The 27,256-nt window shown below is 40.7% G+C and overlaps 1 protein-coding gene across 1 annotated transcript in view; it reads right to left on the reverse strand.

Annotated features, from left to right (window-relative positions):
* The window catches only part of GAD2 (glutamate decarboxylase 2), an 89,277-nt gene that overhangs the window by 30,965 nt on the left and 31,056 nt on the right, over positions 1–27,256 (reverse strand). The window contains exons 8-11 of the mRNA XM_025396614.1: positions 27,054–27,133; positions 5,724–5,778; positions 4,153–4,269; positions 1,225–1,289 (exon numbers count right to left, since the gene is read on the reverse strand). Coding sequence (XP_025252399.1) covers positions 1,225–1,289; positions 4,153–4,269; positions 5,724–5,778; positions 27,054–27,133 — 317 coding nt within the window. The remainder of the gene's footprint in view (positions 1–1,224; positions 1,290–4,152; positions 4,270–5,723; positions 5,779–27,053; positions 27,134–27,256) is intronic.

Raw genomic sequence — 27,256 nt, forward strand, 5'->3', positions numbered from 1 at the left:
CCAGGTCCTGACCCCGGCCATCAGACTCAGGGACAGTGACCCTTCTGACATGGGCCTTAGCTAGTGTAACCCAACTCTTTTTTGCTTTCTTTCCATTAATTCAGCGGGACGCTCTTGACTCCAGCCTAGTAACCCCACCCCTCTCTTTCCACACTCACGGGTTCTCTGTGCGTTTTAGGCCCGGGTGTCACATCACACACTCTACACAGCCACTCTGGCCTGGGCCTCCCACATGCCCAGGGCTCACAAGTGCTTCTGCGCTCCATCAGCGTCTCTCCTTGTCCTGGAACAGAAACTGTGCCAAGATGTCTAGTGGCAGAGCCAGTGTGACGCTTTTGCTGGGCAGCAACTGGGGACTTGGCAGGGGATGGTGGGCATTTGGCAGCCTCTGATGAATTCAGGTTTTCTTGGTCGCCTGGAGTGTCAGAGCTCACCATTGTGTCTGACCTGCTGTGTTGTGATGAGAGAACTGGGCTCCCCTTGCATGTGGTTCAGAACCAGAGCCTGTATTTTGCATTCTGTTTTTCTCTTTTCTTTGGACCTGAAAGTGGTTTATGCTAATCAGATATCACTGCCTTCATGTTTTTCAGCATTTCTCAACAGTCTTCTGCGTAGGCTCTAAATAAAAGGTGCTTTGCAGCATCAGTCGGAGCTTTGTCAGAGAAAGGTTATTCCGGGAATGAAACCATGAGATGAGGCTATTGCTAGTATGTTTCACTTTAAGTGAACTGGCCATCTTAGACCCCAAGCCCAAACTTTCAACACTGATAAGTTACAAGGTGCTTATTTGCTTTGCAAAATTATTATTATTATTTTTTTTAAGCAGTGGATATTATCCTTTTATGAAACATGAAAGCTATAAATCTTCTCCCTAGAAAAACGTGGGTTGCCTGCAGGTTTTAAACAATTTTTGTGGTTGGTTCAGAGATCCCAGGAATAGACCCTAGATAGGAATCTCTATGTCTGGAAGACATTCTACCTGGGTCACTTGATGTGTATTCTGATTTTTCTGTTGTTTACACATAATATTTACATATTTGATTTTTCTGTTGTTTACCCATATTCATGAGTGTAACATCACATAAGGCAAGGAACAAAAGCACTGAATAGAGTGAGCTCCCTCAGTATTCCAAGAGTTCCTGGAAATTGATTGTAATTTGTGTTTCACAGTTAGCTTTTAACACTTTATGACTTTATGTTGTTAATAAGAAAAATGCAACATACCTCTCCACGCCACTCAGTTTCCACTTGTGTTTTCGGGACATCAGTAATCCTCCACCCCAAGCTGCCTGAAAAAAGATCATACAAGGAAAATGGTAGCAGTTTGTCATTGCCTAGATTTCTATAGTCTGGTGTCTTCCAGACTAACGAGAATCTCTTAGGGTGAAAATGATCTTGACCCCAGGCCACTTAGGAAGTTGACCACCTTCTTCTGGCACTAACCTTCAGAGTTTACACTGAAGGGCCATTCTAAGGTCTCCAGACTCCATCCCACATTTATATGGGTGTAAGGAGCCACCTTGGAGGCATAGTTCCTGGTCCATAGGAGAGGGAGAAAGACCGTCTCCCAAACCTATCACCAGCACTGTTAGTCCTCGTGAAGTCATGTTCTCAGAATGAGAAACCCTGTGGTCCCCACAGTGTAAGGCAGAGAAGATGGGCAGGAGGGGCATTAAACAGCTTCCAGGTTGCAAGTCTAAATGATTCCAGAAATAGGAAGTGGCTTCATAACTCTATTTCACTGATGTGTGATTTTGGATAATTTCTGGGTCCAAAAAAACCCCATCCAAAATCCACAAGCTGCAAAGATTCATACCAGTTAATTAGCTAAGCAATTAGAACGCACGTCTTAAAAATTTGTACTTGATCAAGGTTGAAGATTTGAATTGGTGTAGTAATCTCCTTTAAAAACAGAATGCCAAGATGGAGATTAATTTGGAAATATTAACTTTCTTTCCTCTGTGAGTACAATTAATTCTAGGATAATTTTAAAGGGATCATAAAATTCCTTTATGATATAATTGCTTCCCCCACCTTTTGTTGTAAGTTCAGTTCTTTTTTAGTTTTGTTTTGTTTTTGAGATAGAGTTTTGCTCTTGTCACACAGGCTAGAGTGCAATGGTGCGATCTTGGCTCACTGCAACCTCTGCCTCCCGGGTTCAAGCGATTCTCCTGTCTCAGCCTCCCAAGCAGCTGGGATTACAGGCACCCGCCACCACGCCTGGCTAATTTTTGTCTTTTTAGTAGAGATGAGATTTCACCATGCTGGCCAGGCTGGTCTTGAGCTCCTGACTTCAGGTGATCCACCTGCCTCGGCCTCCCAAAGTGCTGGGATTATAGGCATGAGCCACTGCGCCTGGCCCAGTTCTTTTGCACTTTGAAAAATTATCTAATATTCCAAACGTGTACTATTTTAAGATTCTTTCTACTTTACAGACTGTATGAATGTTAAAGCTAATAAGAGTAAGTGGTAAACTTGGTATGTTTCAAAGAAAAGCTAATAGAACTGGTTAAAAGATTCCCTAGTTCTAATTTAAGTAGGAGGCCCACAGGAATGGCCCATAGCTTCTGCTGGCTCAGGACACACAGACATTCTCATTTCTGAAGTTGTCAGGTAATCTTCTTCCTGAATCAGCCAGCAAGGCCTAACAGCGTTTCCAGTCCTGAGGCCCAGGTCACTAATGGCACTGGGTGGTTCAGTCTTTTCTCAGTGTCCTCATGCGTAAAATGAAAGGGGCTCTGGTAGCCTAATGAACGACTCACACGTGAATCAGGGAGGGTAAAGAAGATGGGTGATTGCTTTGCAGGAATACTCTGGAATAATGGAAATGCTAAGTCTATGGAAATGTTCTGCTCCTAAAGAAAAGAGCATTAATGAGGCCGGGCATGGTGGCTCACGCCTGCAATCCCAGCACTTTGGGAGGCCAAGGCAGGTGGATCACCTTAGGTCAGGAGTTTGAGAGCAGCCAATATGGTGAAATCCCGTCTCTACTAAAAATGCAAAAATTAGCTGGGTGTGGGTGCGCACGCCTGTAATCCCAGCTACTCAGGAGGCTGAGGCAGGAGATTTGCTTGAACACTGGAGGCGGAGGTTGCAGTGAGCTGAGATCACGCCACTGCAGTCCAGCCTGGGTGACAGAGCAAGACTGTCTCAAAAAGGAAAAAAAAAAGAGCATTAATTTGGCCTGAATAATTATTATAAAGCCAAAATGATCTAGCCAGGGCTAGATCATTGTTATAGCCCTGGCTTAGACCCAGTGCTGGCCCATGACAATATAAGGATCTTGCGCTCGAATGAACATCAACTTGTGCCTTCCTTCACTGAGAAAGTCTTGCAATGAAAAAATTATCAGCTGAGCCAAGTATTGCGCTTAGTTTGTGATGGTTTGTGATTGATAAGGGTTTGGCACAAACTCTATCTCATATGGATCACTAATAGTTTGCAGGTGGTAGCTAATCTTCAAACCACACTTGGAGTAATACTAATCTAAACTTAAATCCCTTCAGTCCTTCTAAAACTTAACACATTTTTTTTCATTGGAAAATGTTCTGGAGGGAACACCTTCATTATTTTTTAGTGTGACAAGGCCTGAAGTCAAAATGTTTCAAATATAATCTATTTTCTTAGCTGACCAAACTAAGGAATTGGAACTTTGGTGGTCCTTATTTCGCAGGAAGTTGTCAAGCCATTTTCCTCTCTAAATATAGGAATATCTAATATCAGCTTCAGTTTTTTGGTTTTTTTTTTTAAATTCTCTGGGTTTCCTACATAAATGCAACTCCTTTTTACTCTTTTGACCATTCTGGTAAGTGAGGAAGAGTGGGACTGTGTGCATAGGTTATATTCCTCCATGAATGCAATGGCTCGATGAATTGAGAACAAAGTGGTCAGCCTGGGTACTGATTATACAAATACAAATATTACCATGTTGGGGACATTAAGGTATAATCAACTTTGGGATGCTTCTGGTGCATGGTGTGTACTGTGTGGGTTGTGTGCTAATTTGCTTCAGCTATCTTTAAAAGCTTTAACATCACCACTCTGAAAATAAGCTGATCAAGTTAAAAAAAAAAGAAAAGAAATTTCCCTCGTGTGTACCAGATGAAAAACGTCCAAGGACATTTTAGTGGCCAGTCCCTACGGGATACTTACATCCACGTGCATCCAGATCTTATACTTTTTGCAAATGTCAGCGACAGCTAAGAGTGGATCAAATGCTCCATACACGGTGGTTCCAGCTGTGGCACTCACGAGGAAAGGAACAAATCCCTGTGCAAACGAGAAAGCCCCAAATCATGGGAAACAGAGTCAAGGGTTCTTTTAAAAAGCTGATTCCAAGCAATGGGAATTCTCTCCCTAACAGACTCGTCTGAATTTGGGGAAGCAGCAGAAGAGTTACTGACACCCCGAGGCCTGCGACAAATTGATGTTCACTCTCTGCAATCTGAGTTCTCTAGGCCATGCTGTTGGACCTGACTGTGTCTTATAAGAACAGACATTTCGATTCTCCGAAGAAGCTGTAGTGAACCCAGAGGCTGTCAAGGGATGTGTCCGATACATGTATATATTCCCAGTAGCCTTTCTGGCCCTTTTAACCCCCTTTGCTCACTTTCAAGTGTTCCTTATTCACACCGAGGCCTCTGAACTTCATAAATCCCCTAGAGTGAGTAGGCAGGAGAATGAAGAGAAGTAGCTTTGACCAGCCCATTATTCCTATTTGGAAAATGCCCAGAGAATTCATTTGGCATTTCAGCACGGAGGAGCTAAAATACTAAGCCATGACTTTTATCCATCTAACTAGTCCTCAGTCTCTCTGGCCATGGCTAAATGAAAACTGATTGAAGGAACAGGCTGGAAGAAGGCAGCAGAATGCCACAGACAGGATCGCCATAGTCCCTCATGTCCTGTCTGTAGAATGTGATGTTACAGTGTCAGTCTTTAGGTGGCAGCAAAGGTTTAATCTTGTAGTTGATGTTACTAGAAGTAGTTCTAGTACCTGCACAAGAACGAGGGAAACCTTCTCCTGCTGCCTGCACTTAGTAAACCAAAACCAAACGAATAAGGGCATATGAACGTAACTAATGATTTCTGAGTTCCTAATAATAAATGCATGTGTATGTTATTAAATCAGGAACTGTAGATTATATCTACCAAATGGTAAACAGAGAATTCTAGAAACAAATTCTCTGATTTGTGAGCCATTCCACGTTGTAAATGACTTTCCAGAGCTTTGGGAATCTTGGCCAGGCATTCAAAACTTGTTACTTCTGAAAAGAGTTCTAAATTGCTTCTTGCAAAATAAGATGTCTGGAGAGCCAATGCTAACATCATGCACCTAGACAGGAAAAACTGGCCCCTTTTGAAGAACCGCACCAGAGTCCCTCACATACGACATTAGCATTCTGCTATTTCCCTGCCTCCGAAAATACTCTTTCAAATGTGTGTGTGTTTCATGCCAACCCTCAGTACCTAGGAAGACAAATGCTTTGGAAACTCTCACTGTATCTCTGTATATAATATTTATTCAGCAATTTAAACTTTTCTAAAGCAGAGCCTATAACCCAGAGAAATAAATAGTGGCTGGATGCAGAATTCTACATTCTCATTAAACCTGGGAAATTGAGGTTTGGATCTTCTTTTTAAAATAAAACCAAAACACACTTTGTTCTCTGCTGGATGAAAATAGAAATACGGGCTGGATAAAGATCCCGGCAGAAACTTACTTTCTGTTTGGCTTCAAGAATCCTTCTTTCAAGATCAGATGGGATCATTTTCCCTCTGGAAGGAAAAAGAAATATAGATTTGCTTTGAATAATTTGCTTCATCCTCTTTACAATGTAAGTGGCCGTAGGAGAGTAAAGTCCAACCCTAAACTGTTGATAATAATACTTGGTGAAAACAACTAGTTGACTGTTTCCAGGAAGGATGTATTTGGCCATGTTAGCAACCTCCAGAGAGCTATTTTGACTTAAAGAATGTTTCTCTGCCTCCCGTACCATGATTATTATAATAGTAAGCAAAGCAGTATCTGTGTTTTTGTTTTAGGAAAGAAGCATTTTTAGGGTTGAAAGGATGTTTGAAACGTGAACCCATGAATTTTTGGCCTTCTTTATGCTTTTAGCACTTGGAATATCATTAGGTAGCTCATCCAGATGTTTCAGAATGGATTTTCTCTTCCTGCTGTTTCAATGGTATGTGAAATTGCAGGTCGGTTTATTAAAAGATTTGGAATAAAAAGGTTTTTCTGAACTCTCCTTTCATTGCCAAACATTTTGCTCCAAATCAGGCTTGTTTTAACTGAATTAAGAGGATGACTTAATAAGAAGGTTCTGTGCACAGCAGAGGGTCATGGTAATCGTTCTACGGAGAACAACATAATATGGTCAGGAGTCTGCAAAACGTGCCAGAAATGATAGTCATGCCTCATCCGGGCAGGTAAATGCATCCCTTAAAGCAGTGATTTCCAACCTGATCAGATCAGGCTGTACTAAAGCACCTTGCTCCTGCTCTGATATAAACAAAATGTTCAAATTTCTGAGAAAATGTGGGTATTATCTTTACCTTTTACATAAAGTTTAAAGCACATTAAATTGCCATAATATTTTTGCAGGTAAACAAGAAAATTGAGAATGAGAACTCTTAGAAATTGTTTTTTGCAAATCTTGAATTTTACCCAAGTTTACCACAAGTTAAACACCTTTGCTTGGGAGAATTTTGGGTAGACTAGCTTGACAATCATTATTTGCTCATTAAATCATATCATACTTAACATTTTATTAAGTATAAGGCATTAAGATGGCACTGAGGAGTCAGAGATGAGGGTCCATTCGAATTGGAAGGGGCTCCAAGACATGCCTGATTCTAGTTGAACCTTCTCATTTTTCAAATAAGGCAACAGCCTGAGAGGAGAAGTGACTGCCCAAGATCAAATACCGGTAAAAGTCCAGGGAGTAACTAGAAATATAATCTAAGCTTCCAGAACAAACTCAAAGGTGCCAAACATATAGGAAACCTGTTTGGAAAGTTTGGATTATTTTAAGATAAGATAAATCTTTCAAGATCACAGCTGACTTTCACGAACCAGAGGTGTTATCCAAACCTGCAGGGAAAACAGTAACGAACGTATAGTCTGTTTCTTTCCTATATCAGGGAGATTTGGGCAGGAGGAGGGAGTAGGCTTGTCAAACCATCAACTCATGCACCTCTGGCAGATTGGAAAGAAATGGGGGTGGCTCTAGTCTCTCCTGGACACTCTGCCTTCCAAACCTATATTTGTTTTGTCTACTTAGGACCCAGAGCCTGACATATGGCAGGTGGTAGAGAAACATTTGTTGGAGGAATATGACTAGAAGGGAAAGTTTAACCTAAGGCTAGTAATATGTTTACCTTAATGTCTGACCAGATAGTGAATAGGGAGGTCTTGGGGGAGGAAACTTGCCATCTTTTTCTCTATTTTAGAATTGGCCAAATTACCTTAGAATGCTGGTTCTTAAAATTTAGTGAGCATAATAATCGCCCAAGTCCCTGTTTAAAATGCATGGCCCCATTCTTAGGGCTTTTGATTTAGTAGGTCAGCATAGGACCCCGGAAATAATTCATCCCACACATATTTATTGCGCACTTGCTGAGTGCCAAGCAGTGTTGTAGGAACTGGGGTAGCAGGATAAACGAGACAGCTTCTACTCTCCAGGGCTTCCATGCTATCAAGGGAGACAAATAAACTGATAAATAGACAAATATGCACAAGAATCTGCATGTTCATCAGTCACCCAGGTGATTCTGATGAAGGAAGACCTGGGTCCATATGTTAGGAAAAGCTGCTTGGGACATTTTAGCCTGGGAGGTATTTAAATAACTGTGTAACACACAAAGTACTTTTCATACGTGCCATGGTTTGGAGCCTTCATGGCTGCAGGGCAGTGAGCAGAAGGAGCTCCAGATGTAGCTTTGTCCATCCCCTGCCTGCCCATATGTTGCAGGGACAGAGACGACTGGGTGACAACCAGCAGATTGTCCCCTGCAGATTAGAGGCTGTCGCGTCAGTCCTGGCCTTTCTGCACAAGCATCGCCTGGTGCCTGGGAGGCTTTGGATGGCGACTGTTCCATACTTTTAGTGTGGTCCAAAAGTATTTCTATAACGTAAGCGTATATCTTTAATAATTACACATCCAGCCTTTAGGCTTACAATTAAGTAGCCACTGATGCTTTATAACACTGCTCTCAGTTAGCTGTTAGTGTTAAGAAGGGACTGCTAATAAAGTCATGGCCATTGAAACAGACTGCTGCTTTGGACAAGGTGTTTTGCATTAAGATGCTTGGTTAGCAGTAGCCTTTAGGAAGTCGTATGACGCTGGCCAGGCGTGGTGGCTCGCGCCTGTAATCCCAGTAATTTGGGAGGCCAAGGCAGGCGGATCACGAAGTCAAGATATTGAGACCATCCTGGCCAACATGGTGAAACCTCGTCTCTACTAAAGATAGAAAAATTAGCTGGGCATGGTGGTGCACGCCTATAGTCCCAGCTACTTCAGGTGGCTGAGGCAGGAGAATTGCTTGAACCCGGGAGGCAGAGGTTGCAGTGAGCTGAGATTGTGCTACTGCACTCCAGCCTGGGCGACAGAGCGAGACTCCATCTCAAAAAAAAAAAAAGTCTTATGATGCTATAGGGTCAGATAACTCCCTTAAGTTAACTGGGCAAAATCCCAGGAAGAATGACAGGTAGAACCACCAGCAGGAAAGATCTTCTCTTCGTGGGAAGAAGCAAAAAGACACAGAATGTATCTCGGACCATGGCCCCAGATTCATGCCTAACTCCCCATAGCTCCAAAGGAAAGAACTAATTATCTTACCAAAGAAAGCAGGTTACTGGAGAGTCTGTATTTCTAGGCAGGCTTGCAGATGGTCACATATGGGGTGCTTGAGTCACTAGTTGACCCTGTTCATTGGCCCTGCTGAAACTAGAGATACTACCAGCCTTTCCTAAGTGAGTAGGGCTTAGCTCTATTCCTAAAAACATGAGTGCAAAGAAGGAAGTATTCATACATCCTTCCTGTTAGAAGTTGACTAAGGTTATATAATAGCAACACTACCAGCAGCAATTATAAATGACCAGTTTTAGAAGCAGTAACTGTGAGATCCCTGCTCCTCCTCCCGACCCTACGAGATAGTTATTTTGCACTTAGAGTGCAGATTAGGAAACTGAGGTTCAGAGAGGCAGTTGACTATGGTTAAAAGCTTGAAATCCGGAGATGGAATAGTGGGTTCCTGCCACAGATCATACATGCTAACTGTGTGTACTTGAAGTATTAAGTTCTTCTTTTTACTCATTTATAAAATGATAATAGTATTTGTCTCAGATTTGTCTGAGGGTTAAATAAGATAGTAGGTATAAACAATATTAAGCAAACTCTGCCTAACATTTGGTGACCACTAGATGCCTGTTTGACAGTCTAACGTTATGTTTTTATTAGCAGTAGTATTGTTATTGTTGTCATTAGCATTATGCGACTTGCAGAATGTCACACAGCTAGCAGGAGGCAGATTTCAAATCTAGAGCTGTCTGATAGCAAAACCTAGACTCTTGGCACTGTACAATTACCTTGACTTAACAAAACCATTTTTCAGGTTGAGTTCTAGGAGTGTAATGACATATGCAAAATGTCCATGTGGTTTTCTGGAAGCGTCCTGAATTCAGTAGTCCAGTGACCCCAATTACTGCTATCAGCACTGGCTAGTAAATAATAAAAGCATGTAACCTCGTCTTAAAACATATTTGATGATGTTGTTCTACCTAGTGTAGCATCCAAATGCAATAGCAGTAACAAAAACCTGCTAGTTGTTTGTTTATATTTGCTTTCTAAACTGGTCAGTGCTAGGCAAAACTATCCTATCAAGATAGCAAGGAGCGTTAATGGATGTAGGTGAATTTTCAAATTGCACAGACTGTGTAGTGACTACAGAAATTGCATAGACTCACTTGGGGAAAAAAAAACTGTTGAAGATGAATTGCAGAGAAGCAGCAAAAATTACCAGAGATTTCTCCTGGGGAAAAGAGCTCTCCGTGTCTTTACATAGCTGATACTAACATGGGTAGCCTGTCTTAGGAAAGGATCCTAAGATAACTAAACTAACAAAAGTCAAAACTGACCATTTAAGAAGTACTTGTATTACAAAACCAAGCCCTTTGCAAAGAATTTTACCATAATTATAACTAGTGAACTTCCTATTCGCTATAAATAATGAATCCAAATACATAGTTGGATTTGGAAAAAGAACTTTAACTATAATGATCAATATTTTTCTCTTTTAAGATTTGTTTTCCAATGTGCACAACTGAATCACTTAGCATTATTGTCAGGTTATAAGAAAAGGATATTTTGGGTGATTTTTGGTGTATAATTCTAGTAATATTATTCTTTCCATTGACTTCCTCCAAAAGCATTTACTTAGCACACATACTATGACTATACAACAATGCAAGTGATGTGCAACTGAGACTCCAGTCATGATATGGTAAGGAGATATTTTCTTTTGTCTATGAAACCTCCTTACTGCTGCCCTTGAAGGGTAGTATTAGAGCTGACAGGGAGGTATATGACGAGGGAAACTGTATGGGCAAGAAGGTGTGCTGACCACCTCACACCACTCCTCCTTCTCCCCAAACTACTGTCCCTCTTCCCTAAAAGTATCTGTAGAGAGACAGAAAAAAGGATTATGATAAAAGGTTCAAGTTACCATGTAAGAAACCATGCTTGGCTACTCTAAATAAATAACTTTGGAGTCCAAGAGGAAATCAAGATGGCAATTACAGAACATTAAAAATTAATGACATGAGAATAAAAGTTATAAAAACATGAGAAGCATCCTAAATCATTCTCAGAGGAAAATGTATGCCCTGAGTGCTTCTGAAATTAAATAACAGAGAATAAAAATAACTAAATTGATTAATCCAAAAAGCTGGGGAAACAACAACAGTGTGGGCAGAAAGAAGAAATAATTTTTTTAGTGAATTAGAAAACTTAACAAAAAGTAAACGTAATAAATTCAAAAGATGGGACATTGAAAATATCAATAGATACACAAATATCTGATTAGTCCAATAAATAAAAGAGAGAAAATGTAACATTTGAAAGGAGAGAGATGTTATGAATAAAGAGATTTTAATATTTTTAAAGCATTCTATGTAAAGCTTTATAATAATCTTAAAGTTTTTGAGAAAATAAATAATTTTTCCCTCAGAAAGGTAAATTACAAGAATTGATTCAAGCATATAAAGAAATTTGAAAAAAAAACCCCAAAAACCTAATAACCAAGAAATAAGTGGGAGAAAAGTTGCCAAAAATCTGTCCCCGCCTCAAAATGCCAGGCCTGGATAGTAAATTTTAACAAGTTTACTAATAACATACAATACTCTTTAAACTCTTATAGAGAAGACAAAAGAAAGCTGCAGAATGAATTTTCTGAAGCTAGATAATTCTGAAAGCAAAACTTGTCAGAGATAGCCCAGAGAAACCTACAGATACATCTTACAAATATAGCTACAATAATCCTAAATATAATATTGGAAAATATAATCCTGAAGGAAATTCAAGATTAGCATTGGATCAAGTGGGATTTGTTGCAAGAATGCAACGGTGTGTACTACTAGGAAATCCTTTTAGCACAACTCATCAATAGACCAAAGTTAGAAAATCATCTCAGTTAATGTCATCTCAATTAATGTCTAAAAGGCATTTTATGAAAGTGAACATCCATTCCAGAAGAGAAGGAAGTGGGTGAGGAGAAGGAGAAAGAGAAGAGGGTGGGAAGAGAAGAGATGAAACAAAAGAATTCTTGGTAAATTAAGAAGACACTTTTTTTTTTGAGACGGAGTCTCGCCTTATCACCTAGGCTGGAGTGCATTGGCGCCATCTTGGCTCACTGCAAGCTCTGCTTCCCGGGTTCACACAATTCTCTTGCCTCAGCCTCTCAAGCAGCTGGGACTACAGGTGCCCACCACCACGCCCGGCTAATTTTTTGTATTTTTAGTAGAGATGGGGTTTCACCGTGTTAGCCAGGATGGTCTCGATCTCCTGACCTGGTGATCCACCCACCTCGGCCTCCCAAAGTGCTGGGATTACAGGCATGAGCCACTGTGCCTGGTCTAGAAGACACTTTCTTAACACGATTAAAAAAAAATCTACTTCAAACCAAGAGTCAACATCATATCTAAATGCAAAAGCCTAAATACATTTCCATTAAATTCGGGACAAGAACATCCTTCTTAAGAGATAGAAAATTCTAACTGACCAATAATGAATAAGGGAATTGAATCAGTAATCAAAAATCTCCCATCAAAGAAAAGCCAAGGACCTAATAGCTTCACTGGATAGTTCCTCCAAGATCAGGAGCAAGATAAAGATGCTCACTCTTGCCACTTCTATCCAACTTAGTATTGGAAGTCTTAGCCAGAGCAATTGGGTATGAAAAAGAAATGAAAGGCATTCAAATCAGAAAAGAATAAGCTAAATTGTCTCTGTTTTTAGATGATGTGATCTTATACAGAGAAAACCAAAAACTTCACCAGAAAGTTGTTAGAACTATAAATGAATTCAGTAAAATTCCAAGATATGAAAATTAACACATAAAAATCAGTTGTGCTACCATACACTAGCAAAAAACTATCCAGAAAAGAAATCAAGAAAACGGTTTCATTTACATGCCATCAAAAAGAATAAAATACTTAGAAATAAAATTAACCATAAAGGTGAGAGATCAATACAATGAGACTATAAAACATTGATGAAAGAAATTGAAGAAACACACAAATAAATGGAAAGATACCTTACGTTGATGAATTGGAAGAGTCAGTATTGTCAAAATGTCTATACTACCCAAAGCTATCTACACATTCAATTGAAATACCTGTCAAATTTTCAATGGCATTTTTCACAGAAATAGAAAAAACAATCTCAAAAATTCATATGGAAACACAAACAACCATGAATAGCTAAAGTAATCTTGAAAAAGGAGAACAAAGCTGGAGACATCATGCTTCCTGATCTCAAATTATATTACAAAGCTATGTAATAAAAACAGTATGCACTGGAATAAAAACAGATACACAGACCAATGGAACAAAGAGAAAACCCAGAAATAAACCTAGGCACAAGTGGTCAACTAATCATCAGCAAAGGTGCCATATATACGCAATGGGGAAAGGACAATCTTTTTGATAAATAGTGCCAGGAGAATTGGATATCCACATGCAACAAATTAAAATTCGATCCTTATGTTACACCATACACAAAAATCAACTCAAAATGGATTGAAGACTTACCTAAGACCTGAAACTGTTACTAGAAGAAAACATAGCAAAAACTTCCATGACATTGATCTTGGCAATGACTTTTTGGATGTGATACCAACAGCAGAGGTAATAAAAGCAAAAATAAACAAGTGTGACTATACAAAACTAAAGTTTCTGCACAGTAAAGGAAACAGTTAACAAAATGAAAAGGCATTCCATGGAATGGGCGTAAATATTTGCAACCTTATATCAGATAAAAGGTTATATCCAAAACATATAAGGACCTCATACAATTCAATAGCAAAAACTCCCAAATAACCTAATTTAAAAATAGACAAAGAATCTGAATAGACCTGTTTCCAAAGAAGACATATGTATATAAAAAGGTGCTAATCACTAAGCATGACTAATTTTCAGGGAAATGCAAATCAAAACCACAACGAGATATCATCTCACATTTATTAGGATGACTATTATAAAAAAGTCAAAAGATAACAAGTGCTGGAGAGGACACAGAGAAAAGAGAACCTTTATACGTTGGTGTAGCCCTTATAGAAAACAGCATGAAAGTTCCTCAAGAAAAAAAAAAAACTCGAAATTCCATATGATCCAGAAATCCCAGTTCTGGGTATGTATCCAAAGGAAATAAAATCACTGTCTCAAAGAAAAAAACCACACTTCCATGTTCACTGCAGCATTACTCACAATAGCCAAGATTTAGAAACAACCTATGTGTCTGTCAACAGGTAAACAGATAAAGAAAAAATACAATAAATATATAAATGGAATATTATTCAGTTATGAAAAAGAACTGTCACATGACAGGTTCTGTCATGTGACAACATGGATGAAACTGGAGGACATCATGCTAAGTAAAATAAGCCAGACACAGAAAGACAAATAGTGTATGATGTCATTTATATATACAGAATCTAAAAAAGTCAAACTCATACAAATAGTAGATGGGTGATTAACAGGGTTTGAGGGTATTGGAACACCATTTGGCCAAAAAGAAAGAAAGGAAGGAAGGAAGAAATGAAGGAAGGAAGGAAGGAAGAAGAAAATATTACATACTTACCAAACACCATAGACCAAAATAAATTTCAGTTAAATCAACTATTTAAATAATAACACAAAGTTTCTAGGGGAAAACAAATGAATATTAACATGTTCTAAGAATGGAAAACATTTTCTAAAGACATTAAAGGTAAAAAATAAGTAATTGATGATCACTCTGACTACTATAAATTGAAATATTTTAAAAAATACAACAAATGAAATCAAAAAGCAGATGACATATTTGAGAAAACATTTGCAACACACAGGACAAAAGAGAGCTTTGTTTTCTTTTTCTTTTTGAACTATAACTGATAAGTATAAAGTACTCAACTTTGCAAGGATAAATGCTTGAGGGGATGGATACCCTATTCTCCATGACTTGCTTATTTCACGTTGCATGCCTGTGTCTGTCAAAACATCTCATGTACCCCATAAACATATATACCAACCATGACCCACAAAAATAAAACAAATACTCAGCTTTGCTAATTATCAAAATGTAAATGAAAACATGAATAATAAAAAAGCTCCATCCATCAGATTGACACACATCACTTAAGGTTTTAATTCCTAGCATGAGTGAGGACATAGTGGGTAGGCACCCCTTTGTAGTACTGTGGGAGTGTAAACTGGCTGAGTCTTTTCTGAAGGCAACATGACAGCAAGTATTATAACTCAGCATAGACACAGTCCTGGGCTCAGAAATTCTACATCTGGGAAGTTTTTTTGGTTTTTTTTTTGGTTTTGTTTTTGAGACGGAATCTTGCTCTGTCGCCCACGCTGGAGTGCAGTGGCGCGATCTTGGCTCACTGCAACCTTCGCCTGTGGGGTTCAAGTGATTCTCCTGCCTCAGCCTCCCGAGTAGCTGGGAATACAGCCACGTGCCATCACACCTAGCCAATTTTTTATTTTTAGTAGAAACATGGCTTCACCATGTTGGTCAGGCTGGTCTCAAACTCCTGACCTCAGGTGATCCGTCCACCTCGGCCCTCCAGAGTGCTGGGATTACGGGGGTGAGCCACTACACCCAGACGGAAGTTATTTTAAGAAAATAATACAAGGATATGTGCAAATATTTAGCTGCAATAATGTGTATAACAGCATTTTTTAATAGTAAAAGTTTAAAACAACTTAATGTTCAACAACAGATTTGTTAAGGAATACAAATTCTAAACAGTAGATTATTAGTGAATGAGAATTGTGTTGAAGAATTTCTAAGGCATGCAAATTGTCCATAATATTTGTTATGTAAAAAATAAATTTCTAATCAGTAATTACTTATAGTTTCTTTTATGTTAAGATATATGTAAATATATTTTAAACTACATGCATCAAACATTATGAGAGACTATAGGTTCTTTTATTTGCTTATTTTTCTACAATGAATATGTGTGGCTTCTGAAATAGGAGAATTGTGTTGTCATTATTATTTTTACAAAGCAGCCATCTCTTATATAACACAATATAAATTAACTCAAAATAGATCAGAGATCTAAATGTTAGAACTAAAACTATAAAACTCTTAGAAGAAAACATAGGACAAAACATTCATAACATTAGATTTGGCAATGATTTCTTGGATATCACACCAAAGGTTCAGGCAACAAAAGAAAAAAAACTAGGAAACTCTGACTTCATGAACATTACAAACTTGTACAACAAAAGATACTATCAACAGAGTAAGAAGGAAACTCACAGAATGGGAGAAAATATTTGCAAATTATATATCTGATAAAGGATTAATATCCAGAATAAAGAAGTCCTAAAACTCAACAACAAAAATAACAAAATGAATCCAAAAGACCTGAGTAAACATTTCTCCAAAAAAAGCATACAAATGTCCACTAAGCACTAAGCACATGAAAAAAAATCCTCAACATCACTAATCATCAGGGAAATGCAAACAAAAACCACAGTGAAATACCACTGCATACCCATAAGGATGGCTACTATGAAAAACAAGCAAACGAACCAAAAGTCCCAAAAATAACAAGTGTTGGTGAGGATGTGGAGAAATTGCAACCCTGGGCACTGCTGGCAGGAATGTAAAATGATATAACAGTTGCGGAAAAAAGTGTGATGGTTCCTCAACAAATTAAAGATAGAATTACCATGTGATCCAGCAATTCAACTGTTAGGTATCTACTCCAAAACAACTGAAAGCAGAGTCTCGAAGATGTAATTTTTCACCCCATATTCATTGCAGCATTATTCCTATTAGTCAATGGCGGAAGTAACCCTGGGCGTAGTGGCTCATGCCTGTAATCCCAGCACTTTGGGAGGCTGAGGTGGGTGGAACACCTGAGGTCAGGAGTTTGAGACCAGCCTAACCAATATGGTGAAACCCCGTCTCTACTAAAAATATAAAAATCAGCCAGGCATGGTGGTGTGCACCTGTAGGCCCAGCTACTCAAGAGGCTGAGGCAGGAGATTCGCTTGAACCTGGGAGGCAGAAGTTGCAGTGAGTCAACACGGCACCATTGCACTCCAGCCTCGGTGACAGAGTGAGATTCTGTCTCAAAAAAAAAAAAAAAAAAAAAAGGTGGAAGCAATGCAAGTATGCATAAATGGATGAACGGATAAACAAAATGTGATCTACACATACAATGGAATATTATTCAGCCTTAAAAAGGAAGGAAGTTCTGACACATGCTACAACATGGATGAACCCTGAGAACATTGTGAAATAGACAAGTTACAAAAAGTTCAATCCTGTATGATTCTGTTCATGTAAGTGAAGTACCTGGAGTAGTAAAATTCGTAGAGACAGTGTAGTGGGTGTTTCCTGGGGATAGTAGGGAGGGTGTGGTGGGGAGTTAGTGTTAAATGAGCATGGAATTTCAGTTTTGCAACGTGACAAGAGTTCTGGAGATGAATATTGATGATGGCTGCACAATAATATGTGTATTTCATACCACTGAAATGCACACTTAAAAATGGCTCAGATCGGAAATTTTATGTTATGTGTATTTTATCACAATAAAAAAAAAGGAGCTCTGTTTAAACGCGTGAACACTAAGGGTTCTCTTCTGACTCCACACCCTGACTCTTCACTTACAAGCCATGGGACCTTAGACATATTCCCTGTGACAGGCTATGAAAGAAAACTTGCCATACTGTTTAAAACTGTGTGTGTGGAATCACTTCACAAACTATGTCAGCACCAGATAAATGTGAAAGAATATACTGTTTTGTGTCTCTAATTAAATGAATTAATTAGGTCAATTTTGTAAAGTGGCTAGAACTGTGCCTCTCAATCAGTGCCAGCTGTTATTATAGTCCTTCCTGAGACAGGGCAGAATGAAGTACACACAGGACTAGCATCCCTGAGTTCTCTGCATCCACACCCACAGGAAATACGCCACTCAGAGGGCTTCCCGCAGTCCTGCTCAGGAATAATTTATTCGGTGTCTCTGTGAAGTCTAGCCTGCTACAATGTACTGAACAGCTCCCCAAGGACCTGAAAGAGTTAATTAGCGTCCCTAACCACCTTCAGGCACTGGCTACAATCCAGCTAATTTAATAAAAGAGTATAATGACCCCAGGTTATTTATACTTCGAATTGTTTAAATCAATTGTATGATACAGTGTGGTACTAAAAAGTGCAGGGAAGTGTAGTCTAACTGTAATTTATAAAGCTGGAGTGATAACGTTTAAAAGAAAGGCTAAAATGTATATAAAAGCACTAGTAGCTAATTTGTGGCATAAAAGCATTAATCAAAATGACTAACAGAATTCTTGTACTACATGGGAGCTAGGAAAGCTGGTGACTCTTGTAGTCCTCTGACACTAAGTATTATGCGTCTTGGTCAGATTTATTTTCTGTAAGGTTTTAAAACAAATTACGAGTAATTTAGATAATGTAAGGGGAGGCCTGAAGGGAGGAGAAAGAGAAGGAGAAATGGAAGAGAGCAGGGAGAACGAGTGGAAGAAGGTGCTAGAGCACATCAATTTGTTTTTTCTTTTTTTGAGGTGGAGTCGGCCGGGCTCGGTGGCGCACTCCTGTAATCCCAGAACTTTGGGAAGCTGAGGTTGGTGGGGGGCGGGGGGGGGGGAGTATCACCTGACATCAGGAGTTCGAGACCAGCCTGGCCAACACAGTGAAACCCCGTCTCTACTAAAAAAAAAAATACAAAAAAATTAGCCGGGCGTGGTGACAGGCACCTGTAATCCCAGCTACTCGGGAGGCGGAGGCAGGAGAATTACTTGAACCCAGGAGGTGGAAATTGCAGTGAGCCGAGATCGCGCCACTGCACTCCAGCCTGGGCAACAAGAGTGAGACTCCGTCTCAAAAATTAAACAAATAAATAAAATAAAAATTACAATTAAAAAAAGAGACGTAAAAAAAGAGATGGAGTCTCCCTCTGTCTCCCAGGCTGGAGTGCAGTGGCACGATCTCAGCTCACTGCAAGCTCCGCCTCCCGGGTTCAAGCTATTCTCCTGCCTCAGCCTCAGCCTCCCACCCAGCCGAGCCACCGCACCCAGCCGAGCATATTAATTTCTAAAAATACTTTTGAGTTCATACTGATAATAAATGAGAGAGAGCAAGGGGGTGGGGAGAGAGAACAAAAAGACAAAATCTCTTCTCTACAGTGGAATGAAAGGACTAATAAATACAGAAGAAATGACGGAGTTAGAAAATTACTGTTCTGTAACCATCACAACAATAATGCAGCGAAAAATCATCAGTAGATGCTAAACTAGTGGGTGAACATTTCAGAAGCAACGGGGTATTTATGTAGACACAAAGCATCCCCTGCAAGATACTTATTAACTGCAAAGGAGAAAATAGTCATTTCATAGTAGAGTGACCTGGCAGACACTGCCTTCACCAAAAAATCAAAGTTGATATTACTGATAATGGGACGAACCTCCAGATGAGATGCACTCAAGCAAGCCAAGCTTCACCTCCTGAAAGTCCTGAGCCAAATGCATCACTTGAATCTAATCATGGGAAAACAACCAGACGAATCCAAATCACCTGCAAACTAAATGGTCTCTACTCATCAAAAACATCAATGTCATGAGAGACAAAGGAAGGCAGAGGAAACGTTGCAGATTAAAGGTGACCAAAGAGACATGACGACCAAATGCCATGTGTGATCCCGGACTGGGAAAAAATAGCTATAATGGATACTATTGGGACAACTGAAGAAACGAATAAGTATGTACATTTAATAATAGTACTCTATCTACATCAGATTTCCTGATTTTCATAATTGGCCTGTGATTGTGTAAGTGAATATCCTCGTTTTTAGGAAACATACATTGAGATATTAAGTAAAACAGCCTGATGTCTGCAAGGAGCTTGCAAATGGTTCTCTCTCTCTATATATATATATATATAATATATATATAAATAATATAATTAATATATGTAATATTACACTTAATATGTAATATTGGGTTTATATACAGTTTATCTTGAGAGAAAGAGAAAGCAAATGTGTCAGATTGTTCATAACTGGTGAATCTGAGTGTAAGGTATACGAGCATTCTTTTTACTATTCTTGCAATTTTCCTTTAAATTTGAAATTATTTTAATAATACAATGTAAAAAAAAAAAGTTGGACAAGCTAAGGTCTGAGCACATTTCCAACTCTAAGGGTGTCTGATTTGAAAGTCATTAGCAGCTTGTCAACACAGGCTAAGCCCAGGCTGGCCCCTCCCCTCCTTCCTCCCCACTCCTCCCCAGTCCTTCTTGCACCTGCCATCACACATCACGCTCCTATTGCTTTCTCCTCTGTGTTTCCTTCCAATTTTAGGATTTGAAATAATTTCAGAGTTTGTGTGAGCTTCTCAGGGGAAGAGTCTACATAATTTTTAGCCAAAAGACTAGGAAACTCAACAAGGAAAATTAAACCTTTGCTATTTTTTCCTTCCTTTCTTCCTTCCTTCCTCCCTCCCTCTCTTCCTTCTTCTTTCTTTTTTCCTTCCATAATTCACATTTCCTCTCTAGCAGGTCCTCCACCTCATAGTGAAATGGGCAATAAGCCCATCTCCTTTAAACAACAAAGCCACAAGCCACCCTGGATTCAAAGCTACCCTCCAGCTTCAGCCCTGCCTCCTCCCCTTCACGACTCCACCTCCTGGACCTTGTCTGTATTAGTTCTCCCTTTTCTCATCTACCACTCACCCCAACCCACTGCACATTGCCTTCTGCCCTCACCCCTCCACTGAAACTGCCCTTGCCATCAGCCACCTCCTCAGAAGTCATGCTGATGGGCAGTTGTTGGCCCTCATTTCACCTGTTGTAGCATTTGATTCTGCTGACCACTCCTTTCTCTGGAAACACTCCCATGGCCCTCGTGGCCCTGGTTTCTGATTCTCTGACAACTCTGGCCGCTCCTCCTCAATCTCCTTTGCAGGCTGCTCTTACTCTGTCTGTCCCTGAAGTGTGGATGATCCTGAGAGTTCCTTCCCAGGCCGCCTTCTGCACTGCCTCCCTAGTGTACCTCCTGAGCTCCAGGCCCATACTTCCACCTGCCTACCAGACACTCAAACTTGGGTGTCTCATAACCTCTTCAAACTCAGCATCTCCCAATCTGAACTGTTCACCTCAGACAGCATCCCTTATCTCAGAGAATAGCACCGCCTGGACTTAGCTGGCAAGCCAGAAGCCTGACATTCATCCTTGCCTCCTGTCTCAACCTGCTCACCAATCAGCCAACACTTCCTATTCACTCCAGCACTCCCTCTCCATTGCTCTGCATCTGGTCAGCCCACAATTCACCATCTCCCATTCATATGACTACAGCATTTACAAACTTCCAGTCTTTCATCCCATTCACTCTGCATTTAAAATAATCTTTCTAACACAAAAATATGCTGTCGTTCCCCTGCTCAAAACCCTTCAGTGATGTCCCTTGTCTTTTAATGAGAAATCCAAATGGCTTAACATGGCTTATTAGGCCCACATGACAAGGACATTCTAACCAAGTCCTTTCTTCTTTTCAGTTCCTTGAACAAGCCAGGTTCTCTCTCACATCCATGGTTTAGAATAGGGGTCCCCCATCCCCGGGCCATGGACCAGTACTAATGGTGACCTGTTAGGAACCGGTCACATAGCAGGAGGTGAGCCCTGAGCCAGCATTCCCGCCTCAGCCCTGTCTCCTGTCAGATCAGTAGTGACATTAGATTCTCATAGGAGCAGGAACCCTACTGTGAACTGCAGATGTGAGGAATCTAGGTTGTGTGCTTCTTATGAGAATCGTAATGAATGTTTTGGGATGTCGAGGCGGGCAGATCACTTGAGGTCAGGAGTTCAAGACCAGCCTGGCCAACATGATGAAACCCCATCTCCACCAAAAATTCAAAAATTAGCCGGGCATGGTGGTGGGGGTCTGTAAACCCAACTACCCAGGAGACTGAGGCAGGAGAATCGCTGGAACCTGGGAGGCAGAGGCTGCAGTGAGCCAAGATCATGCCAGTGCACTCCAGCCTGGGTGACAGAGTGAGACTCCGTCTCAAAAAAATAAAAAAAAAAAAAGAAAAATAAAAGAAAAAGAATCTAACTAATGCCTGATGATGATCTGAGGTGGAACAGTTTCATCCTGAAGTCATCTGCCACCCCCACCCCTCACAGCCCTGTCTGTGGAAAAATTGTCTTCCATGAGACCTGTCCCTGGTGCCAAAAAGGTTGAGGACCTGGTTTAGAATGTGCTATGGCATCTGCCTGGGACATTTTTGCCTCTTCTTTTTACCTGGATGACTTCCATAATCCTTCCGCTAGTTGCTGAACTGGATGGGAATCAGTAACAGCCAGTACTTTCTCTATCATGGTGCTTCCCCTCCTGTGCTCATCTCACGCTAGACTGGACTACGTCCACCATGTCTGCCATTATGTTCCAATCAAGGCCACTGCCTGCAGCCAAAAGATGGAGCTCACAGGGCTCCCACGTCCATCATATAGGAACTCCCCATTTTTCCAAATTATCTGTACAATAGAAATTTTCTCTCCTCTTCCCTTGACTGGATATTTGGGAAACATCTTTTTGCTCAGTGGCCCAAGCAGATTCTGAAATATAGCTCTGTTTTCCTTCACTAATGTTTATCTTCCTCTCTATATTAACGCACTTTTCTTCTCTATTCTTAGCTATAGCTACACATCACAAATCTAGATTCCACTAATTCAAATTTTACAAATATGAATGACATGAATAAAAATTCATGAACCTCATCACTGAATATTCAACTTTTTGATAACAAGGAAAGAAAACCTCAAGCTATAACTTAGGAAATCATGTATTCACCTAACACATTTTCCTCTTTTGAATTTAATAAGTGATTTTTACAAAATAGAATATTCCTGTTTAGTTATAATACTTCACATCAAAATGAAAGCCACGAGAACTGAAGTTTTACATTACCTTATCTTACTCCATCTTTAAGAGTATATTTAATAAAATTAAAATGCTTAATTTTCAACTATAAAAGAACCTAGTCCAAACAAATATTTACTATAACTTTGTTTGTTTGTTTTGTTTTAACTGAGAACCGTGTTTCACTTTGAACTGTCACCCAAAGTTAGCCCCTGTGACTGCTAATTAAGAAAGGGTTGGTGGGGCACAGTGGCTCATGCCTGTAATCCCAGCACTTTGGGAGGCTGAGGCGGGTGGATCACCTGAGGTCGGGAGTTCGAGACCAGCCTGACCAACATGGAGAAACCCCATCTCTACTAAAAATATAAAATTAGCTGGGCTTGGTGGTACATGCCTGTAATCCCAGCTACTCAGGAGTCTGAGACAGGAGAATCGCTTGAACCCGGGAGACAGAGGTTGCAGTGAGCCAAGGTTGTGCCATTGCACTCCAGCAGCCTGGGCAACAAGAGCAAGACTCCGTCTCAAAAAAGAAAAAAAAAGAAGGGGAACCAGGTCAGGCATGGTGGCTCACGCCTGTAATCCCAGAACATTGGGAGGCCAAGGCGGGTGGATCACCTGAGGTCAGGAGTTCAAGACCAGCCTGGCCAACATGGTGACACAGTGAGACCCTATCTCTACTAAAAATACAAAAATTAGCTGGGTGTGGGGGCACACGCCTGTAATTCCAGCTACTTGGGAGGCTGAGGGAGGAGACTCTCTTGAACCGGGGGGCAGAGGTTGTGGTGAGCTGAGATTGCGCCACTGCACTCCAAACTGGGTGACAGAGTGAGACCTTGTCTCAAAAAGAAAGAAAAAAAAAAATGTACCTCACAGGATCTTCCTCCACATGCAGCATTGGGCTTATTGCTAGAAAGACACAGACTATTCTCTTTCACTGGGACATTTCTTTTCAGTTGTGAACCTTCAACTGTCTGTAGAACATGATAAAAGCCATCACCCAGCCACTGATAGACTCATGTGTGGTAGGAAAGGGTAACTACAAGACATGAAAGCCATAGAGAGCAGGCCCAGGCTTATGTTTTGGGAAGGCTGAATGAACTTTACAAAGCACATTGCGGGAAACAAGCACGAACGCTGTCACCTTGTCAGCCTTACATGATGTTCTGAACTGTACATCTGACTTTTACAAGGATGTGATAATAAAAAGAAAATGGCTGCCAACAGTGTTTTAATTGATTCTGACCCCAATGGTGGCTACAAATGACTGTCCAAGGCTTTCTCCTCAGCTCCTGAGCCCAAACACTTCAATGTCACTTAGACCATTAGGGCCAGGCTCTCAGTCTTAAACTCATGTCACAGAGATGATGTGAATTATGAATATAGAGTCAAGGATGCCATCTACCTAATAGCACAGTTAAAAATTTTTTCCAACATCCTCTCATACAGGGCTGCTAGGAGAACAAATTGATGAAATGTTTTGCCAGGCTAATGTGATGCATCCATTTCTTTAAAAACATTCATAGGATTTTAATTAGTAAGAATACAAAGAAATTGTCATAAATGGAGAAGCCATGGACGCACAATGACGTTCACTGAAGGATACAAAGGTTATTTGTAACAGTAACATGAGAAATAGAAAGACGTATTAACAGGGGACTGATATTTTGGACTTATCCCATTGTTGGATTGTTTTTAGCATTTTACGTTTGTCAATACATTGAATCTTCATAACAATCCTATGAAGCAGGTGTCATTACTTTTTTGTTTTTTCAGATAAAGAAACTGAAGCACAGAGAGGCATTTGCCCAGACTAGTGCTGGAGCTGAGATTGGAATTTAAATAATTCAGCTCCAAAGCTAGCTCTCTAAATGTACCGTAATGCTTTCTGACATAGTCACATCTAAAATCTTATACAGTTAACTGTGTTTGTGTTTGTAATTATGTGGAAAAATACTCATGTTATCATGTCTAGTTAGAAAAAGAAAGATGAGGCTGGGCGCAGTGGCTCCCGCCTGTAATCCCAGCACTTTGAGAGGCCGAGGCGGGCGGATCACGAGGTCAGGAGATCCAGACCATCCTGCCTAACATGGTGAAACCCTGTCTCTACTAAAAAATACAACAGCAACAACAACAACAAAAAATTGCCGGTCACGGTGGCTGGCGCCTGTAGTCCTAGCCACTCGGAAGGCTGAAGCAGAATGGCGTGAACCCGGGAGGCGGAGCTTGCAGTGAGCTGCGATCACGCCACTGCACTCCAGCCTGGGCGATAAAGTGAGACTCCATCTTTAAAAAAAAAAAAAAAGGCGGTGCAAATAAATGTCCTCCTTTCTCCTGCTGCAAACCTCCATGTGGATGTTTGGTGTCACTGCTGTTGGCAAGTGAACCTCAGTTTGGTTCGCTAACAGAGGTAAACATGGCTATTTTTAGAGCTTGCTTTCTTTCTTTTTTCTGTTCCTTTTTCTTTTTTTTCTTTTTCTTTTTTTGAGATGAAGTCTTGCTTTGTCGCCCAGGCTGGAGTGCAGAGACATGATCTTGGCTCACTGCAACCTCCGCCTCCTGGGTTCAAGGGATTCTCCTGTGTCAGCCTCCTGAGTAGCTAGGACCACAGGCGCACTCCACCACGCCTGGCAAATTTTTGTATTTTTAGTGGAGACAGGGTTTCACCATGTTGGCCAGGCTGGTCTTGAACTCCTGACCTCAGGTTATCCACCCGCCTCAGCCTCCCAAAGTGCTGGGATTACAGATGTCAGCCACCACGCCCAGCGGGATTTTTAGAGCTTTCTGAATTCCACGTGAGCAACCGTATTTGCCATGGCTGCCCCTCCCCCATGCCTCTGCTAAGGCTTGGCTTCTGGACCCCACAGGGTGCTCATTCCTCCTTCTATGGCTTTCTCAGAGGCAAGTGAACAAGAGTAACTCCATCTTGAATAGGAGCTGGGGAAAATGAGGCTCAGACCTCAGACCTGGGCTGCATTCCCAGACGGTTAAGGCATTCTAAGTCACAGGATGAGATGGGAGGTCAGCACAAGATACAGGTCATAAAGACCTTGCCAAAACCCACCAAAACCAAGATGGCCCCAAGAGTGACTTCTGGTCATCCTCCTCACTGCTACACTCTCACCAGCACCATGACAGTTTACGAATGTCATGGCAATGTCAGGAAGGTACTCTATATGGTCTAAAAAGGGGAGACATGAATAATCCACCCCTGGTTTAGCATATCATCAAGAAATAACCATAAAAATGGGCAACCAGCAGCCTCCAGGCTGCTGTGTCTATGGAGTAGCCATTCTTTTAATCCTTTACTTCCCTAATAAACTTGCTTTCACTTTACTCTATGGACTCGCCCAGAATTCTTTCTTGCGCGAGATCTAAGAACCCTCTCTTGGGATGTGGATCGGGACCCCTTTCCTGTAACAGCTTTGCTGCTGGTATTCAATCTTCTGTACCTGCCCTTGCCTTTCCCTCCACTTGTCCAACTCACTCTTAATTTAAAAAAATCCAGCTCAATTCCTGCCTGTTGCATGAAGCTTTCGATGCCTTCTCAAAGTTCAAACATGTACTTCGTGCCATGCAGTTCAACCCTGTAACTATCTCCTTCTGACGACACCGCCTCTTCCCACCTAGCTCACATCCTGGCAGGGAACCAGGATCACGTATTATGCTTTTCTAGAGCCTAGTGACATGGTGGGCAATCAGTACACATCTGACTAATAAATACAAATAAATAAATAAATGGCCAATTAAGTGGCTTCCTTTAAATTTAATGAAAATTCTTAATAAAACTTTAGAGACTGAATCTAATTTTTAGTAGGTTTCAGGCCTATAGGCCAGTGATACTTTACGTGGACATTCTAAAATCTCCCCCACAAAGCACCGTACTGAATCCCAGAGTCCCTATGAAGTTCAGGTGTCAATTAAGACAGGGATTTTCCCTGAGTCCTTTGGTTCCAGTTGTTGAGTTGCTGGTGCAATATTTACTTCCTGCTCCCTAAACTGCGCCCCCTCCTATAGTCACCCCATCAAGCTTACACAATCTATGGTGCCCAAAGTGATGACACCTCCATAAATCAGTGCTCAAAGTGCCTGCTGTTGCTAACGTGCCCAGGTGATGAATGTCTTTCTGCACTTTCTTGGTGTAGAATATTTTGATTGATTTAACACAGGTTTTGATTCAGTCAAGGGCTGTGGAAGGCTCCATGGCATCAAGGAACCACATCTGAGCAATAGAAGCAGGAGCCCATGTTAAAAAGAAACAAAGGCTGGCAGAGGCTGGGAGGGAGGTGGACTTGCTGCCCCACGGTCCTCTACTATTTTCAGACCAAAAGGCACTACTTATGTGAAATCTGCAAATTGCTCACCAACAAGAGTTGCCGATACACGCTTACCTCTCATCACATTTAATCAGAATCACGCTGTCTGTTCCAATCCCTAAGGCTGCAGCTCCCTTCTTGAGAGAAAAATGACTCTGTAAAAAATATATATATGTTTGCAATTAGTTCCATATAAAAACAAGATCCATTCCATTGGCTGTTTGTTTTCTGTTTTCCTTTTCTCCTTTTATTTCTAGTCTGTTCCTCCAAAGCCTGGG

The sequence above is a fragment of the Theropithecus gelada genome, chromosome 9 (genome assembly GCF_003255815.1).
Source record: "Theropithecus gelada isolate Dixy chromosome 9, Tgel_1.0, whole genome shotgun sequence".
Lineage (NCBI taxonomy): Eukaryota > Metazoa > Chordata > Mammalia > Primates > Cercopithecidae > Theropithecus > Theropithecus gelada.